The sequence below is a fragment of the Pteropus medius genome, unplaced genomic scaffold (genome assembly GCF_902729225.1).
Source record: "Pteropus medius unplaced genomic scaffold, Ma_sr-lr_union100, whole genome shotgun sequence".
NCBI lineage: Eukaryota > Metazoa > Chordata > Mammalia > Chiroptera > Pteropodidae > Pteropus > Pteropus medius.
In genome coordinates this window covers 79,618-99,711 of record NW_024348628.1, presented here as the reverse complement: position 1 = coordinate 99,711, position 20,094 = coordinate 79,618, and the positions used below count along the sequence as shown (strand labels likewise).

The 20,094-nt window shown below is 51.0% G+C and overlaps 2 gene segments (V, D, J or C); both read right to left on the bottom strand.

The window, feature by feature from the left end:
• LOC120616805 (immunoglobulin heavy variable 3-23-like) overlaps positions 1-20,094 on the bottom strand; it is an 81,194-nt gene that overhangs the window by 12,014 nt on the left and 49,086 nt on the right.
• LOC120616817 (immunoglobulin heavy variable 3-43D-like) lies at positions 14,519-15,026 on the bottom strand. The segment is given in 2 exon segments: positions 14,519-14,814; positions 14,916-15,026. Coding segments are annotated over 2 exon segments (342 nt in total).

Genomic DNA, 20,094 nt, shown 5'->3' with positions numbered 1-20,094 from the left:
AAGAGAGTCGCAGAGACCCCCCGGGCCGCACCACGTCTCCCCCAGACTCCACCAGCTGCACCTCACACTGGACACCTGCGAACACAGACACGTCAGTGTCAGGAAAATGTCACACGTCCGTGTTCCTCACTCACACCCACTCACGTATCAGTGTCCCTTGTTCCCCATCAGTCACCTCGTAAAACAGCGACGAGGAAAACCCAGCTGAGCCCAAACGCCATGGTGCGGCGTGCGTGTTCAGACCTGATCCCGGAATGGAGACACCTGGGAATCGCGGGGCTGGGCTCCTGTCCCAGAGCTGCAGGCTTGGGGCTGGGCTGGCTTTTATCAGCAGAGGGGCCCTATTTGCATGTGCTCTGACTGTATAAAGTGCTCTGGGGTTGGAGACACACAGAGAGGGCAGAGACCCAGAGCAGACGTGGCTGTGTTCAGACAAGTGGTGGCAATGAGAACATTTGGTGAAATATGACTTTTGCTGTTACATGTGTTACTTCAACACTTAGCACCATTGTCTCATTTCATTTTATTCATGCACGTAAGTCATGAGACGTGATATTATTTACCTGCATCACAGGTATACAAGGCCAAACATGACCATAGAGAACTTGCTGGTGTTGAGAGCTCATATGTACAAGAGTGAACTCATGTGTGTGGCCCTGCACGCTCCGCACTGCACCCCACTGCTCCCCTGGGCCACCTCCAGGACAGAGTGGACGTGCCCAGTGAGGTGCCAGTCTCCGTCCTGCATGAGCGCATGTGGGATCTGCTGCCTTCTAGTGCTAACGGAGAGCACGTGCGAGAACCAGGGTCACAGGTGTATTGCAGGCGTCTGTCCCATCTGAGAGTCACTCTCTGTGCCTCTAACTTTCTCTGTCCACTGGTAACTGCACTTGTACGGTAGCCGTCTTGCTGTGGTAGAGCTCTGTCAGCCACAGCCACGCCAGGATGACATGTACAGTTGGAATCGCACGCACATACATGATGTCCATGTTACATCCTCAGCATCGTAATTGGAAATGCAGCGTGTGGTGTGACGCGGGCTCGCACGGGTCAGTGCTGAATCTCCTTCCGATGAGTGCGTCTGTGCCGCGTGAGTCCATGCACCTGCTGAGGGGTGTTGGTGTGTCCCTTGTCCCTGGGCTCTACGAGGAAAGCCAACGCTCAGCCTGTAGATGGAGAGACCTGAGAAAATGTTATTCGTCTTATGACATGCAGCCACAGTGACAAGCAAGCTGCACTAAGTGCTAATCAGTAAATTCCCTTCAAAATTTCAGCTATGTGACATCATAGATGCTGCACCCCGAGGGCTGGATACGCAGGTGTCCCAGAAAAATATGAGATCATAATTGGCCTGCCCTTTTGATAGGTGTCCAGAGGGCACAGCCCTAGAAAGAAGAAAAGCTCAACGAGAAACAGTTAATCATTCAAAAAGCCACTGTGTTAAATGTCTGGGAGCACTTCTCCCAGTGAGAGCACAGAAGGCCATGTGTGAACCAGGAAGCGAGACCTCAAGATGCTGAGTCTGTGGTCTTTACCATGGATTCTCTCCCCCAGGACTGTGTGAAGTTAATTCCAGCTGTCTCATTAAGCCTCTTCATCTCTGTTACTTTTTATAGCAGCTCACATGGACTATACAATCGGTATAGAGCAATGGGGATGCTCCCGTAACATATACATCAAAGTGGACGCTGCGTTGGAACCGGGCTGGGCAAAGTGGTGGAATGGTGCTGAGATGTGTGTTAAAAGAAGCCTCCATGCTGTGGACGGGCCTTTAGAGGAGGATCTGGGGAGAGCTCAGAGAGGAAGACGGGAGCCGGGGAGCAGCCTCAGTCTTCGTGGAGGAAACCTCAGCCGTCCTGAGCAGACGCAGAAATGTGGGTGACGACGGCCATCGTGAAGGGTGCTCAGATGGTCCTGGAAACTTCTTAGTGGATCCTGGAGGGAGACGGTCCTTGTTATGGATGGTGGGGAACTTGTGTGACGTGTTTCTCCTGCTGTTCTGTGGAAGGTAGAATGAGGAGAAGGGAATTGGACACTCAGCTGAGGCTCTTTCTACGCCTCGGGAGGCAGGTCAGGCTCCGCCCCCTGACGACTCATGGTGAAGGACAACAGAGATGAGTCTAAACTGTCCGAAGGCCGTACGTTTGATCCTTTACATCCGCCATGATAACATCCACAACCACATTTTCTGACAAAAAAACAGCACAGTGCATTGGTCCTTAGGAAGTTGTCACCTCCACATAGAGGGCGCCCCATGGGTCAGGCCCAGCTGCTGCTCCCCGAATCTGATCACCTGGCTAGTGCTGGGAACACACACCTGAGAGCCTCTCCAGCCTAAATTGGAACAGCAGGGACACTGGGGAGGCCCACTACTGGGTGACGTGGACGTCCCCGGAGTGAAACTTTGGAGGGACGACGTGCTGGACCCTCCTCCCACGGCAGAGCGACTCGGGAACGTCACCATCAGCTCTCCCTCTGCCTGATCTCGGGGTCGGACTTGCACTGGGGCCTGACAGCGTCTGCAGCCTCCCTGAGCCCTCAGCATTTTCTCTATAAGTGTAGGTGTTTCATGATGAAAAGCAATAGAATGTTGACGCAAAAATGATCCAGCCCTCAACTCACTTTATATAAAGCCTTGACTAACAACCCTTCTGTAAGTGTCACTGATATTATAAAATTGTTTCTACTGAAAAAGATAAAATCCTCCAGGCAATGGTCAGTTCCTTGCAGAAACACCGCTGGTTTATCATCTGCATTTCTTCAATCAACACTAATCAACTTGTTGCTGTCAACGTATTCTCCAGTGTTAATTAGAATCGGTCATCCATGTTGTCTAAGTCAGGAATTCATCCTAAATAACCTGCTCGGGGCTGATTCAAAGGGAGCAGAAGTGGATGGATCCACGGTGGACGGCAGCTCTGCTCTTCTGAGGCTGACAGCCTGGCCCTCCCGGTGACTGTGCCCATGGACCTTGGACCTGGCTAGGCTCTCCACACAACGGGTACTTCCCAGAGCTCACAGCACACTGAGGGTCCCATCTGGAGGTGTCCCCCAGAGCACAGGAGAAGGAGGTGACACGCAGACAATGTCAGCAGCACCACGTCAGTTCTACATCACACTCCATCTTCACCGCACTAGCTTGTAGCTTTGGCCATGTATAGTCATTTGCCTTTGAAATGTGTCCACACAGAGGACAACAGGGGACGGTTGTGCAATGTGAGGGCGAAAGTCCAATTAGCCTTTTCCATGTGCCTGGAGGTGACACCCGTAAGCTCAAGGTAAGACCCTGAGTCATGACAGATACTCTATTTTAAGGGAATACAGTATATAAAGAGGAAAGCAAAAAAAAAAAAACTAATAAAAAAGAAAATGGATTGAAGGAGTAGAACACGGGATTCGTGCAGAGACGTATTGACGGTTTTAGGAGCACGAGGGTCAGTTTTGAAATCTAATGGATTTTGTCCATCCTGACACTGGCCCCGTGTCCACCGTGGCTGTGACATGATCCAGGTACATTGATCAGGGATTCAGCAGGGTCTCTGCTCTACGTCAGATTGCTAATTTTTCAGGCAAGTATTTTAAGCTTTCTTAGGATTCTGTTCCTGGTGACAATGGGTAGAGTCATTTCTGCCTCTGGAAGTGAAACCCTATGGTTTGTGCAAGTGAGAAAAGTGTCCTTCCTTACCAATAAAAAACTCAAAAGAACACGAACATTTTATATACAGAAATGTTGGAGGTGAGCAGAGAATAGTAAGTGTACACAGGTTCCTCTGACACTGCTACAAGGACAGGAAGCTGCAGATCACATAGGAAACCAACCCGAGTCTCCCTCCGCACGAGCTGCTGGGGCTGAGACACAAGTCCTTGGGGTGTGTATGCCCCCTGCAGGCCCTGACCTCCCTGGAGGCCCTGACCCCCTGATGTCCTCAGCACACTTTTCCTTCAAAGTCCAGCAGAGGAACAGAGACTCGCCCGGCCCTTCCCCTCACTCAGCATTCAGTGGCGCGTCCCTCCCGGTACAGGCATATGGACCCTCCTGTGTAAAACACGTCCCCTCTTAGTTACTTCTGTCAACTGACCCCACCATCTACCCCTAGGCCACAAGTCCCCAGCTGCCTCTGCTGCTCCCAGCGGTGCCCCTGCCTCTCTCCTGTGGCGATACTGCAGTTGCAACTGTCTTCAGTAAAACCTTCCTTCCAATTTGATCATTGTGGGAAGACATTTATCAACTCATAGAGAGAGAAAAAAGTGAAAGGAGGTGTCAAGTCTCAATCGTCTCCTGGCAGGACACAGGTGATGAGCTGGCTCCTCTTCCATCAGGTGGCTCCTCGGGACTCAGGAAGGTGGATCTGAGGGCACAGCGACAGGCCAGAGGTTGGGTCTGAGCCACAGCAGCTCATCCCCAGGTCCTAAGAACCAATGGAGTTCTCTCAGGTGTGCGTAAAATCATCTTCAGCTGGTGATTTCTCTCTAACTTCCATTTCCTCTCTTAGGAAGGGAGAAGTGTGGACTGTGACCATGTGCCTGCCCTGCAGTGCATTTTAGAATGAGGTAACTGGTCGTCTAGGATCACAGGTCTACAGGTGGAGAGGGTTAAGCCCCAGGATGCATGCACCCGAATCCTCACTGACACCTGAGTTAGAGATTACAGTCGGGACTTTGGACAGGATGCTCTTCGGTATTTTCGGCGTCAGGACATGCTTTAATGAGTCAGCTTTGGGGATGTTGGGATGTGCTTAGTGGAACTGGCCTGTGGGATGGATGTGAGTATTCGGAGGGCTGTTTCAGTCACTCTGTGCTCGGAAGCTGTGACTGTTCCAGGGGGAATAGACACGTTGTCATTCCAGGACCATTAGACGTCTTGAGGTAAATGGCTTCCGGTTTTATCTGAGGGAATCCTAATACAGCCACAAGTGTTCACGCCAGATCGAGGCAGAGGAGATTAGACTCTAGAGGAGAAAGCAAAGTGACCGGTGATGTGAGGTGACTTCCTCCATGCTGTGGGGCTGGAGAACGGGGCATGAGTCGGGATGTAAAGCGGCTCTTGAACCAGGAAAGACACAGAAGCAGACCGCTGTCTAAGTTTGTTCCGTGTGCAGTAAGAGAACAAAACCTTCTGAGTAATCTAATGTTAACAAACATTCCCTTCTCAAGGTTCAGGAGGTGGGAATCCAGGATCGAGGTGCCAGCATGGTCACCATTGGGGAGGATCGTCTTCCTGGGTCATATCTGATTTGCTCTTGCTGTGTCCTCAGGTGGAGGAAGTGACATGCATGGTCTCTGTGGCCTTATTTAGTCAGGTGCTAATCCACTTCATGAGAACCCTGGCCTTGTCATCCAGCGCCTTCCAAACACCCCACCCCCGAACACGGTCTTTTGTGGGGATAAAATTTCAATATGTAATGTCGAGGAGCACATGTGTTCAAATCCAGCCCCCTTAAACCTCTGAGCATCTGTGGTCCTGCCAGCACCTTGAAGTCTGTCCAGGGAGACTGACTTTTTGCTCTGACCACCAGATTGTGAAAGTCAATGTGTGTAGACTATACTCTGAGTGTGTGATAATGTGATTCAGCAGGGACAGGGAAGTCACAAGGCTGGACGTGGGTCTCACATCATCAAAGTTCTCCCCACGCTGTTCCCTGTGTGTGAGGACAGCAGTCCTGCCCCAGGGACAGGGACACTGGGGGCTGTGGTCTGAGGGGAGGAGCCTCTTCAGGAGCTCAGCCCTGCAGGAGCAAACTGAGGTGGACTGTGCTAGAACCTGGCTCACCCGTCACCATGACTTTGCTACTAGGAGTCAGGATCATCCTCCCATAAGGTCATGTGCCTGGTGCGGGACCTCAGACTGGGCAGTAGGAGTTCACCCTTCAGTCTTTATACTTACCTATATTGAAGCATCATTCCCTATTCAGGGGAAATTGGGAGGAATGGCTGGGGGATCTGCAGTCCAAACCCTGAATCTGACACCAACACGTAATCCCAGATGATGCCTGAACTAACTCCCCTCATCCAGAGACCAGGGAGGTGCAGCTGTGCCCTCTGCAGAAGCAAAGACAAATGATAAGGACCTGTCAGTAAATTCTGACCCTGCATCTTCCTGCAGGACACCTGGACTCGTGACACCTTCCCCTGAATGACAGATGAGCATTTGAGATCTTCTTCTCCATCTCTGGTACCTGACTCAGTGTGAGAACTTCAGGGGAATAATTGTTCCCTTCCTTCCTGAGCTCCACACAGCTGCCCTCTCCCTCAGGGTTTCTGTCACTCTCAGGATGTGGGTCGTCACACTGTGTCTCTCGCACAGTAATATGTGGCCGTGTCTTCAGTCCTCAGACTGCTCAGCTCCATGTAGGCTGTGCTGCTGGACTTGTCTGCGGTGATGGTGACTCTGCCCTGGAACTTCTGCGCATAGCTTGTGCTACTATATTCAGGTTCAATAACTCCCATCCAATCAAGCCCTTGACCTGGTGCCTGTCGCACCCAGTGCATATAGTAGTCGGTGAAGGTGTATCCGGAAGCCTTGCAGGAGACCTTCACGGAGGCCCCAGGCTTCCTCACCTCGGCCCCAGACTGCACCAGCTGGACCTGGGCATGGACACCTGTGGAGAGGAGACAGCAGTGGGTGCAGAGCCCTGACTGGCCCTGGTGCCCTCGTCTGCCCAGGGCTGGGGATCCCCTTACCTGTGGCCACTGCCACCAGGAGGAGGACGCTCCAGCTCCAGTCCATGCTGAGGGTGGTGCTGTCAGGGCCTCTGTGGCGGAAGGCGTGATGGTGGGTGTTGTGAGGACACAGACAAGTCCCTACTTAACCTAGTGCTCCTCGGCTCATTTGCATATTCATGAGGCAGAGTATTCATAGCTGAATTCCTGGCTCTACCTGAGAGAGAGTCAATGATACAAGGACCATGCATAATGGGCATTTGTGGGTCCAGTCCCAATTCTTGTTGGAAACATTTGTTATCTGCCAGGGCCCTGATCTCTGTACACAGTTCTGGCCACTGAGGAGCACGTCTCACAAGACTTCTCCTCACTGTCCACCTCCTTTGTGTGACACGGAGACACCGGAACTGGTTCCAGTCTCTTAGTGAGAATGTCTCATTCCAGGTTCAGAGTGTCTCCTAAATGCAACACCTAGTGATTTAGTCAACGATCCTTGCCACCAGCTCCTCACTACTCAGAGGACTAGGTGGCCTAGATCTGCTCCTTGTGTGTGGTTCCTATTGCTTTCAAGAGTTTGGCAAAGGGTCCTGACAGAGTAGGACATTGTTGTTTCTTCAGCATCCCTGTCTGACTGTTAATTAAATGTTATGAAAGGAGGAAGCCCCAGACCCGCCGAGTAAGGCCTTACCCACTCCCCCTGCACCTGCTACTGGAGCTGAAGCTGCTGCTTAGTGGGTCCTCAGCGCACCCTGCAGCCGAGTCATCACCCTGCAGGAGAGGGCCCCGTGTGGGCTCAGGGGCATTGACCTTGCAGTGCCTGCAGTCCAGGATTCAATGTCTGTGCCCTGACTTCGGGATGTTCCCTCAGGAACACCATATGTATCACCTCCGGAAAGAGCGAATAGGCCTCAGTCACCCCACACTACGCTGCAGGGAGTCCCCACGCAAGAGCTTTGCGAATCCACCAGGAGTCCCTTCCCTGGGGCACACGGACGCACTGACGCAGGCAGCACTCCCCTGAGTTTGGAAGCTCTTGAAGGTTTGGAGACTCCAGTGTCCTTTCGTTCCCTCGGGTTGAAGGTGACATTGGAAAATCCCTGCAAACACAGACCATGCTGTTTGATGGACAGTCTACTTCTACTAGTCTATGAATTAGATGCACACAGCAGAGGTTCCCACGGATGTCACCTTTGACCTGTTACTAGATGTAGGGATCTAATCTCACTACGTGTAAGAGACACCTGGACATATAGAATTGACACGAAATCACTGAATGTCATAATATATTCGAGTGTCACTCAGGAAGCTGGAATCTGGAGAGTACAACAGATGACGACGTGTTAGACCTCAGGTGAGGTCACATTTGGAAAGGGCATCGGTCCCTCTGGCTGGACTCAAAAGGTGCATGTGTCACCTCACTCGAGGACCAGGTGCTGTCACTCCTGGAACATGATCCAACCGATGAGAGCGCTCTGTTCCAGGGGGAGCTGAGAGCAGGCGGGAGGAGACGCAGGAGTCCTGGCTTCCAGGATGCGCTGGGACACGAGGTCCACGATCATGTCTGAGAGCCACTGGTCTCTGCGTGAGGACATCTCGTAAGCGCTGCTGTCAGGAACCTGTGCCTGTGCCGACATAACCAGAAAGGTGATGAACATCCTTCTGGTCAGTGAACCTGCTCACAGTTATCCCTGGGATCTTGCTATATGTGAACTGTATGCCCACCACTCATGTGGTGAACCCTCACACACAATCGACAGTACTGGAGAAGGACTTTATCCAACAGAATCTGTACCATAGAAGACAATGAACAGAAAGAGCAATATCGTTCGTTCTCTCCAGCATTGAGACTGCACTGAGGAGTCAGTTCTTGCCCTGTGGGGAGGGATACTCACTGGGAATTTTGGTCTCTGCACTTTGAACATGGACTTTCTGCCCCTACAATGTGGGACAAAAAACTTCTGTCATTTAAGCTGCCCAGTCATTGGTGATTGTGATGGCAGCTTGAGCACATGAGACAGACTGTGGTTCTGAGAAGTGGGTGCTGCTGGAACAAGCACCGAGGAAGGTTCACGTGGACGTGGAAGCAGGTGATGGGTAGGAGGTGGGAGACTTTTAAGTGCCTGCTAGAAAATTCCAAGCTTGCTGTGAGGGGTGTTACAGGTGATTGTGTGGAGAGCTCAGAGAAAGGACAGGAGAGCCGTGGAGGAAGCTCCCACACTGAGAGAACACGCACACAGTCACGAGGACACGGTGGTTGGAGTGTCAACATTGGGAGCCGTTTTAGTGAAGTGTCAATGGAAATGAGAATAGGTCATGAGTATTGGAGGAAATGTGACCTTGTCACAAAGTTTCAAAGAAGTGGGGGCCAGGCTTAGGGCGAAGTCTAAGGTAGAGCTGTGAGCAGTGCAAGTGTGTATTTAGCTCGGGGATTACTAAGCTAAAGGAGGGTTGGTTGGTTCCTTCTTTGTAATGTTTCCAGTAAAACGTGATAGGACAGTGATGGATCAAAGACAGCAGTATGAATCGAATGCCTCTCAGAATGTGGAGTTGTGAAAAAGGGCCAGTCATCCGTAAGCCAAAATTGTGGACTATGTTCTGAAGAGGGCAGGAAAAGTGTTGCTAAAAACATTACATAAAAAAAATCTAAGTCCTGGCCTGCAGGTCTGATCGTCCGTCTCAGCGTCAGCCAGTAAGGGTTGATTCCAGCAGAAGCCACTTTGAAATGAAGGGGAGCAGAAGGTGGGGTGGAATGAAGGGAGATGTCAGACTTCATGGATTTTACTAAACAGGATCATAACCCACACGGTGCTGAAGATGCAGTATGTTGAAGAAAAGGGCAGAATGACCTTGGAGGAGACTCAGAGGTGATCAGGGAGGATTCTCTGGTCAAGACCTGGACCATCAGCTCAGTGTAATGGGTGACACGGCCTCCAATCAAAGCCTTTGGATTGACCAGCACCTGGCAGTGCCTGGGGGTGCGACTGCCGCCCAGCAGAGCCACGGAGAGACTGTCGTAGAGTCCAGATGGAGGTTTCCACCCTTTGTCGGCCCCTCCATCGTATTTAGGAAGCACATAAGTCATCAGGTTTTATAGGTTCACAGTTGGAGAGAACGTTAGACTCAGTCTGAATCGTATGTCAAGTCCCACTAATAACTAATAAGATGATATTTAGATGAGACTTTAGACTTTAGAGTTGGTGCTGTAACTAGTACTATATTTGGGACAGTTGGGTTAGATTTAATGTATTTAGCATGAGAGAAAGACATGAATTTTGGGGTCCACTGGTGGAATATTATGAACTGAGTTCAGTTTTCAAAATTCATGCCTTGGAGTCTGAATTCTCAGTGATGGTGTTTAAATAGGGCATTGAGGAGGCTTGAAAACTAAGTGAGGTCACAGTGTGGTGGTCCCGCCCGACTAGGACTGGAGTTGTAAAAATAAGAACATGTGAGAAGTGACCAGCATATCGAGCGTGTTCCCTGACCCCTGGCTCACCATGGCCACAATGAGGTGTTTAGCTTGATGCTCAGTATACGTTGGTCCATCAAGATAATTTCTTTCAACAGGTTTCTGAGTTCTTAGTGGTGCCCATGGGTCAGCAGGCAGCTGTACCCCGACCTGACACAGACCTGTCCTTCAAAAATGTCTGTGTGACATGGAATCATAAGTGTGCTTGACAGGTAGGGTAAGAATGTCACTTTAGACCCCCTGATATAACCTGCCTGGGTGTCCATAAATGGAAAGATGTGTTAGAGGAACGATTAGAGATGAAGTGGGGACAGGTGAATGCCACGTGTGTACATAATCCCTTGTCTGTGACTGGCTGGGCAGAGGCAGGCAGATTGAGCTCGGCTCTAGCCCCATGGATCAACCCGATTGAGTGAAGAACTGGAGGGTCATGTGTTGTAGGCAGGACAGAAACGGCATTGGGTAGAGTCCTGGGGGCTGATCCTACCCCTGTGGCCATGTGTCCTGTCTGAAGGGAGGGCTCATGTGGGGACAGCGTGTGCCTGGGGGTCAGAGAGCCTGAGTTCAGCACACAGGAATCTACACTGTGCCAGGTCTCTCTCTGTGCAGGTATTTTCCAGCCACAGGGAAGAAGACAGCCCTCAGGATGGTCCCTCTGCTGAGACATGAAAACAGACACATAGAAAACTGGTGAAGGAAGGTCCCCAGCCACCAGTGATATGTCGTCTACAGACAGACAAGGTGCGTTTTCACTTTAGTCTGCAGTGAGAATAGGAGAAGTTAGAGCCACGTTGAAAAAGTCAGGGCTGTCCTCGTGGGCAGCTGAGAACTTTGAGAGGAAATCCCTGCTCCCAACAGGAAGCCCCTTCCCACCTCCCGGTGCACCTGCTGCTGGGCTGGTCTGGTTGTGCTGTGCTTTGTGTGACTTGAGCGCCCCCTGGAGACCTGATCGGCCCCTGTAGCTCCCCCTCCTGTCTCCCTTGGGGAGGTTTGTGTCTGGGCTCACACTGAGGTCCCCTCACTGTGTCTCTCGCACAGTAATACACGGCCGTGTCCTCGCTGGTCACGGAGTTCAGTTTCAAGAAAACCTGGCTCTTGGAGGTGTCCCTGGTGATGCTGAGTCGGGACTTAAGTGAAGGGTTGTAGTCTGTGCTTCCACCACTCCATATAGCACCGACCCACTCCAGCCCCTTTCCTGGAGCCTGGCGGGTCCAGTGCACAGCATTGCTGGTTAAAGAGAACCCAGAGACGGTGCAGGTGAGCGAGAGGGTCTGCGAGGGCTTCACCAGTCCTGGGCCGGTCTCCTGCAGCTGCACCTGGGACAGGACACCTGGAGACAAGGACCATCAGTCCTGTCAGTCACATGCTGTCACAACCATCCCACAGACCCCTGTCTGACATCTGAGACACTCACCTTGGGGGGCTGTCACCAGGCACAGGAGAAGACCCCACAGTCTCATCTTCACCTCGATCACAGGGCTGCTTCCCCAGAGACCTGAGCCGTGTGAGGAGAGAGCTGTGAGCGTCCACAGCACAGACAGGTTTTACCCTGGGGCTGGAGGAGGAATTTGCATGTGGGCAGCCTGCTCCTCATAAGTGGGGAGGGACCGGGTCAGGCTCCCTGGTGTCTCTGGGTTCCAGTTGGTTCTCTTCCCTTTAATACATACGGTGTCTGAGTGTGGGATGGCAGAGCAACCGATCTCTAAGATACATTGAAACAAGTCTAAGGAAACCCTGCTTTTCATAGTATACGAATAAACACTGGACTATTGAGTAGGTCACCGTTTTTAAATTTATAAGTGTTTCTCATAATTATGAAAGTGATTAGCATGATGGTCAGACACATTTGTACTTCAAACACATTGAATATATTCACAGTTCCCAACTATTTATAAACATAATTCAAGTAAATAATACTTTTTCACCTTTGTTATAAATTACATCCAAAATAATAGACAGTCTCTTCCAATTCCCTCCTTCACTGAAGCACATGTGAGTTGTCTTTGTCTAAGTAGCTGCCTCTCTCCATAATCAGGCTGGAAGACTCCTGATGCTGGACCCTTCATATTGTGCTTTTTCTTATTTTTTTTAAATAATAAAGTCTTTCCATATTCTATATAATCTTTTTATGACATATATTTCAATTTACTAGTTTATGTGGAGATTTAACTAATGTTTGAAATAATATTTCAAATATCACGTATTTATATTCGCCTACATTTTCCTTAAGGTCCAACCTGTGTGTGTCACATCTGAGAAATCCTTGGCTGATCCAAAGTCGCACATATTCTGGTCTATCGATCTGTGTCATTCCCTCGACCAGTGCCATGCAACCTTTATTATTGCAGGAGGGAATCAGGGCAAAACCGTGTTGATCACACTCAGAATCCTGGAGACTGGAGACCTGGATGCCACCAGGGGCCACATGGAAGACACCAGGGTGTCAGGAGCCGTGTACGGGAGAGAGAAGGGACCTTAGAACCAAGTTTTCCTGGGGTTTCTCGGGTAAAGGATGAGCAGGACTGGTGAAGAGCTTGTGCCTGACTCACGTGAATCATTTCGCTGGGCTCAGAGCTGGACGTGGTTCTCCATTTGCCTGGCAGCTGGCCCTGGGATGACGAAGGTGGAGGAGTATCGTGTCCCGGGATGTGCGGGCAGAGATAGTCGGGTGCCCTGGGGACTTAGTTTCCATGTCAAAGGCGTGTGCCAGGCTAAGACCTGTGCTGCATCTAAGAACTGGTTCCATCATGAGGGGAAGTGTCTCCCCATCCAGAAATATTTGTGAAGTTGTTAAACATCATAATGTAGAGAAGGCGATAAAATACGTAAACACACCCAATGCAGGGAGCCTTTGCATTCACACCAACTGCAGCACCTTGCCCTATTCCGTCCCCACTTCATACGGAAAAAATCACTGCATCCTTCATCCTCCACTGTGAACCTTGGGGACAGGCCTGGGACACACAGTCGTACCCTCAGGAGCTCCTCGTTAGACACTGAGCACATCATGAGCGAGCACACGCTTCCTCCCTAACTCTGGGTTCATCTCCCCACTGTGTTTCAGCTCAGGCTGAAGCTTTCATATTGGGTGTGCGTGTGGGGGGCTGTATCACTGAGTGATGGATGGGGCTTCTATAGACTAGTGGGTCCGGGGTGTGAATTCCTCTTCCATTTACATGATTCATTTCTAATTGATAAAGGAGAGAAATCCATAGTTACCTGGGACACAATGTGGGTGCAGTATAGAGGCTTGTTTCCCTAAGTAGATCTAAACAGCTAAGATGGCCTATAGGATAAAGTGATCCATCCTTGTTCAGCTTGTATTAGGGGTGCTGAGCCACCCCATGAGGCCTGGGAAGAGAAATGCTCTTCAGAGTAAAGAGGAGGCCACGTGTGTGGGGAGCTCAAAGTGCTCCATCCTCTATCCGACCAGGAACCAGAGAGAAGTCCAAACACACGGGGTCCCTCACCTGAACCCTCACCACCTGCAGCTACCCTCTTACTAGGAGCTTTCTCATATGTGGGGAGAATTTACAGCAATGACTGTGATGGCGTCTGAAGGCACAACAGCTGAGCAACTGTGTGATGCCAGGACATAGTGCAGAATCATTGGAGGAGACCCATGTCAAAAATTATTAACCCTCTTTGCTGTGACTGGTACGTGGGGAGGGCTTGAGAGTGAGGGGCACGGAAGCACAGGAGACACATGACTAAACAGATGTCGTGTAACTAGGACAGTAGATGATAGTGGGTGATGTTGGGGTGTTTCAACATCCACCTGAGTAAATGAGGAAAAGATGTTAACGTGCTGTAGACAGGACAGGGACCCTGTGGGACAGAGTCCTGAGGGACAGGTCCTCCCATGTGGGCCATTTGTCCTGTCTGAAGGGAGGCCCACGTGGGGACAGCGTGTGTCTGTGGGGTCAGAGCCTGAGCTCAGCACACAGGTCCCTGCACTGTGCTGTGTCTCATTCTGTGTGGAAACAGTTCCCAGCCTCCGGGACATAAAGCCCTTAGGTGGTCTCTCTGTCATGAAATCAGAAAGGACACATTGAAAACTGCTGCAGGAAAGGTCCCCAGGCCCTGCTGATCTGCCTTCTACAGACAGGTTACTTCATCATTTCTCGTCTGTGTGAGAATGTGGAAAATTAGAGCCACAAAGAAGCAGTAATTCTCCTGGGAGGCAGCTGAGAGATTTGAGAGGAAATCGCTGCTCCCAACAGGAAGCCCTTCCCCAGCTCCCTCTGCACCTGCTGCTGGGCTGGTCTGTGTGTGCTGTGCTGTGTGTACCCTGAGCGCCCTCTGGTGTCCTGAGCTCCCCTCCTGTCTCCCTCAGGGAGGTTTGTGACTGGGCTCACAATGAAGTCCCCTCACTGTGTCTGTCGTACACTAATACATGGCCGTGTCCTCAGGCTTCAGGCTGCTCATTTGCAGATACACCGTGTTCTTGGCGTTGTCTCTGGAGATGGTGAATCGGCCCTTCACGGAGGCAGCGTAGTTTGTGCTGCTGCCATCACCACTAATGTATGAGACCCACTCCAGCCCCTTCCCCGTAGCCTGGCGGACCCAGTTCATGCTGTAGTCTCTGAAGGTGAATCCGGAGGCCACACAGGTGAGTCGCAGAGACCCCCCGGGCTGCACCACGTCTCCCCCAGACTCCACCAGCTGCACCTCACACTGGACACCTGTGAACACAGACACGTCAGTGTCAGGAAAATGTCACACATCCCTGTTCCTCACTCACACCCACTCACGTACTTAGTGTCCCTTGTTCCCCATCAGTCACCTCGTAAAACAGCCACGAGGAAAACCCAGCTGAGCCCAAACGCCATGGTGCGGTGTGCGTGTTCAGACCTGATCCTGGAATGGGGACCCCTGGGAATCGCGGGGCTGGGCTCCTGTCCCAGAGCTGCAGGCTCGGGGCTGTGCTGGCTTTTATCAGCAGAGGGGCCCTATTTGCATGTGCTCTGACTGTATAAGGAGCTCTGGGGTTGGGGACCCACAGAGAGGGCAGAGACCCAGAGCAGGCGTTTGTGTGTTCGGGCACATGGTGGCAATGAGATTATTTGGTGAAATATGACTGTTACTGTGACATGTGTTACTTAAACACTTAGCATCATCATCTTATTTCATTTTACTCATGCATGTAAGTCACGGGATGTGATATCATTTACCCGCAGTACAGGTGAACAAGGCCAAACAGGACCACAGAGAGCCTGCCGGTGTCGACAGCTCACATGTGTAAGAGTGAACTCATGTGTCTGGCCCTGCACAATCCACACTGCACCCCACTGCTCCCCTGGGCCACCTCCAGGACAGTGGGGACCTGCCCAGTGAGGTGCAGGTCTACATCCTGCATGAGCGCGTGTGGGATTTGCTGCCTTCTGGAGAGCATGTACGAGAACCAGGAGGCGACTGTCCCATGTGAGTGTCACTCTCGGTGCCTCTAACTTTCTTTGTCCACTGATGACTGCACTTGTTCGGTAGTCGTCTTGCTGTGGTAGAACTGTCAGGCACAGCCACGCCAGGATGACGTGTACACTTGGAATCGCACACACACACATGATGTCCATGTTACATCCTCAGCATCATAATTGGAAATGCAGCGTATGGTGTGACCCGGGCTCGCACCAGTCAGTGCTGAGTCTGCATCCAATGCATGCGTCCACCTCCATGTGAATCCGTGCACCTGCTGATGGGTGTTGGAGTGTCCCCAGTTCCTGCGCTCTACAAGGAAAGCCAATTCTCAGCTTGTAGATGTAGAGACCTGAGAAAATGTTCTTATTCTTATGACACACAGCCACAGTGACGAGCAAGCTGCGCTAAGTGCAAATCAATCAATTCCCTTGAACATTCGGATATGGGAAAATTCACAGAAATTGCACCCCGAGGTCTGGGAACTGAGGTTCCTACAGAAAAATAAGAGACCAAACTCAGCCTACCCATGTGATAGGTCTACGGAGGGCATAGCTCTAGAAAGAACAAAAATTTAACTAAAAACAATTAATCTTTTGAAAAGCCAGTGTCTTCAAATTTAGGGAGACCATCCCCCATTGAGGGCACAGAAGGCCGTGTGTGAACCAGTAAGCGAGACCTCAAGATGCTGAGTCTGTGGTTGTCTTTATCATGGATTCGTCTCCCCCAGGAGTGTGTGAAGTAAATTCCAGATGTCTCTCTCAGCTGCTTCATCTCTGTTGCTTTTAGGAGCTCACATGGACTACGAAATCAGTACAGAGAGATGGGGGTGCTGCCGTAACAGATACGTAAAACTGGACGCTGCATTGGAACCGGGCAGGGCAAAGATGCTGGAAGGGTGTTGAGATGCGTGTTAGACGAAGCCTCCATGCTGTGGACGGGTCTTTAGAGGAGGATCTGGGGGGAGCTCAGAGAGAAAGACGGGAGCTGGGGAGCAGCCTCAGTCTTCATGGAGGAAACCTCAGCCGTCCTGAGCAGACGCAGAAATGGGGGTGACGACGGCCATCGTGAAAGGTGCTCAGATGGTGCCGGAACCTTCTTAGTGGATGCTGGAGGGAGGCGGAACTTGTTATGGACGGTGGGGAACTTGTGTGACGTGTTTCTACTGCTGTTCTGTGGAAGATAGAATGAGGAGAAGGGAATCGGACGCTCAGCTGAGGCTCTTTCTACGCCAAGGGAGGCCAGTCAGGCTCCGCCCCCTGACGACTCGTGGTGAAGGACAGCAGAGTCGGGGCTAAACTGTTCGCATCATATACGTTTGATCTTTTACATCCACCACAATAACAACCACAACCAAATTTTCTGACAAAAAAACAGCACAGTGCATTGGTCCTAAGGAAGTTGTCACCTCCCCATGGGACAGGCCCAGCTGCTGCTCCCCGAATCTGATCACCTGGCTAGTGCTGGGAACACACACCTGAGAGCCTCTCCAGCCTGGAATTGGAACAGCAGGGACACTGGGGAGGCCCACTGCTGGGTGACATGGACGTCCCTGGAGTGAAACCTTGGAGGGACGACGTGCTGGACCCTCCTCCCACGGCAGAGCGACTTGGGAACGTCACCATCAGCTCTCCCTCTGCCTGCTCTCGGGGTCGGACTTGCACTGGGGCCTGACAGCGTCTGCAGCCTCCCTGAGCCCTCAGCATTTTCTCTACAAGTGTGGAGGTTTCATAACAAAATACGAGTGAATGTTCCAATGAACGTCATCTGTCGCCGAAGCTGCTTTTCATAAGGCCTTGACCACACCCCTTCTGTAAATGTCTTTGATAAAATGAACCTGCTTCTTCTGAAAACATAGAATGCTACATGAAATGGTCAGTTCCTTGTGAAAACATGGCTGGCCTCCTCTCTCCATTTTTTTCAGTCCCCACTAATCCAGTTGTTGCTCTCAGGTATTCTCCATGTTTGCTAAAATCTGTAACCCATGTATTCTAAGTCAAAATTTATCATAAATAACCTGATGTGGGCTGATCCAAACACACCTGAATGGCATGGATTTCCATGGTGGACAGCTGCTTCAGGTTTTGCGGACGCTTCCAGTATGGCCGTCCCTATGAATTTCCCAAAAACTTTGTCCTGCCCAGTCTGTTTCCACAATTGATGGCACCCGGATCATAAAGCACATCCGAGGGTCCGATCTGCAGGTCCCCTCTAATGCCCACCTGAAGGCCATGACTCAGGAATAGTTGGAGCTGCACCAGGTGTGTTCTCTATAGCATCTAACTTTTACCAGAGAACTTATCCACTTGGCTATGGATAGTCGTTCGCCTTCCCAATGTGTCCACACTGAGGACGACAGGGCTGTGCAGTGCAGTGAGGAGGGGGAAAGTCCCATCTGCCTCTCCTAATGTGCCTGAAGGTACCAACCTGAGCTCCAGGTAAAGTTCCTGAGTTGAACATTCCTTCTATACAAGCCTTTTACATGAGCTGATTGCTTGAATTGAGCTCAGACGGTTTTAAAGCAGCTGGAATTGTTATGGTTGCAAGTGGTAACATTGGTCGAAGGGCAGGAGCTGCTAAGGGCTACCAATGGTTACAAATTGTTACAGGAAGCGGGAGCTGCTGGGGGACAAACAGTTCCATTTGCCCAGCAAAGAGCAAGTAGGGCAAAGTGCAAGTGAGCTCTGCAGTGAGCTCGTGCACCTGCGAGCATATTTACAGAAGCAGAACACAGAGCTGTTGGCCTTTTGTTGAAAATTCCTCTACTTTTCCTCTTCAAGATGACAGGTATGGCTACAGGAGGAAGCATAGAAAGGGATCGGGGGAAATAGAGTTTTTCACACTCACAGGTCCTAGAGACGGGTGGTTATGATGCCACCAGGATCTCATGGAAGACGCCAGAGTGTTCAGGAAGCAGCAGACAGGGGGTCAGAGGGGAGCTTAGCACCTGAGATATACTGGGTTTTTCTTGGGGAAGGAAGAGCAGAGTGGGCAATCAGCTTAGGGCTGATTATTTTATTGGCCTTGAAGCTGGAGGGGCTTCTCCAGTTGCCTGGCACCCGGGCCAGGAATACTGAAGGCAGAGGATATTGCATCCTGGGGTGTGTGGGCAGACAGAGGTGGTGTCCCCTGGTGGGCTTCTTTGCATGTGAAAGGCATGTGCCAAGCCAGGCCCTGTGCTGACTCTAAGGATTGGGTTCCTGTGAGCAGAAGTCTGTCCACATCCAGAAAGGGTTATAAAGATGTTAAAACATCGTAATGTCGAGAAGCTAATAAAATGCATAAACACACAATTCAGAGGATGACCTTATTCTTTCTCTACAGCAGCACCTTGTCATAGTCTGTCCCCATTTCATACGGGAAAAGACTTGTGTCCTTCGTCCTCCACTGTGAACCATGGGGACAGACCTGGGACACACAGTCGTTCCTCAGGAGCTCCTCGGTTGACCTTGACCACATCATGTGTGAGAACCCGCTTCCTCCCTAACTCTGGGTTCATCTCCCCCACTGCGTTTCAGCTGAGGCTGAAGCTTTGATGTGGGGACAGGGGGCTGTACCCTCAGTGCTGAATGGGGATTCCTATAGACTACTGGTCTGGGGTGTGAATATTTCTTCCCTCTACACGATTCTGTTCTGTTAGATAAAGAGGATCCATCTGTCTTTATCAAAGACACAATGTGGGTGCACTAGAGAGGCTCACTTCTCTATGTAAACCTAAACAGGTGAATGGCCCACAGGGTAGAGCGATCAACCCTTGTTTGGTTGGATTGTGGTGCTGGGCCACCCCATGAGGCCTGGACAGAGAAACGCTCTTCAGGGTAAAGAGGAGGCCACATCTGTGGGAAGCTCACAGTGCTTCCTTTCTCTACAGACCAGGAACCAGAGAGACGTCCAAACACATGGGGTCACTCACCTGAACGCTCACCACTCTGGTCACAGTTCACTTCTTCATTTATTGTCTCTACTAAGACTATTTCAAACTAGAGCCATGAGGAGAAACAAGAATTGTCCCTGAGGCAGCTGAGAACATTGTGAGGAAATTATTTCCCCCAGTAGGTTAGAACAGGTGCAGAGGAGGGCATCTTCATGGGGCACGATGTTAGCAAACAGAGGAAACTGCAGACACTCTCCAGCTGCTCTCTCTGTGCGCGCATTGCAGGCTGACCTCTCTCCTCATTAGTCGGTTCACTCCTCGCACTTCCTCAGAGCTCCTGTCCTGAGTGTGCCCTGCAGCCCAGCCCTCCTGACTCCCTCAGGGAGCGTTGTGTCTGATGTCCCCTCACTGATGTCCCCTCACTGCTTCTTGCACAGTCTCACACCAATGTGTCCTCAGTGGTCATGGAGTTCAGTTGCAGGGAGAACTGGTCTGTGGATGTGTCTCTGGAGATGGAGATGTGTCTCGTAAGGGTCAGGCTGTCGTAAGTGTTCCCACGGTAACGCATGTCCCCAATCCCTTCCGGCTCCTTCCATGGGGTCTGGTAGATGCAGCTGTAGAAATGACCACAGACTGCGTTAGAGAATCCAGACACAGCACAGGTGAGTGAGTGGGT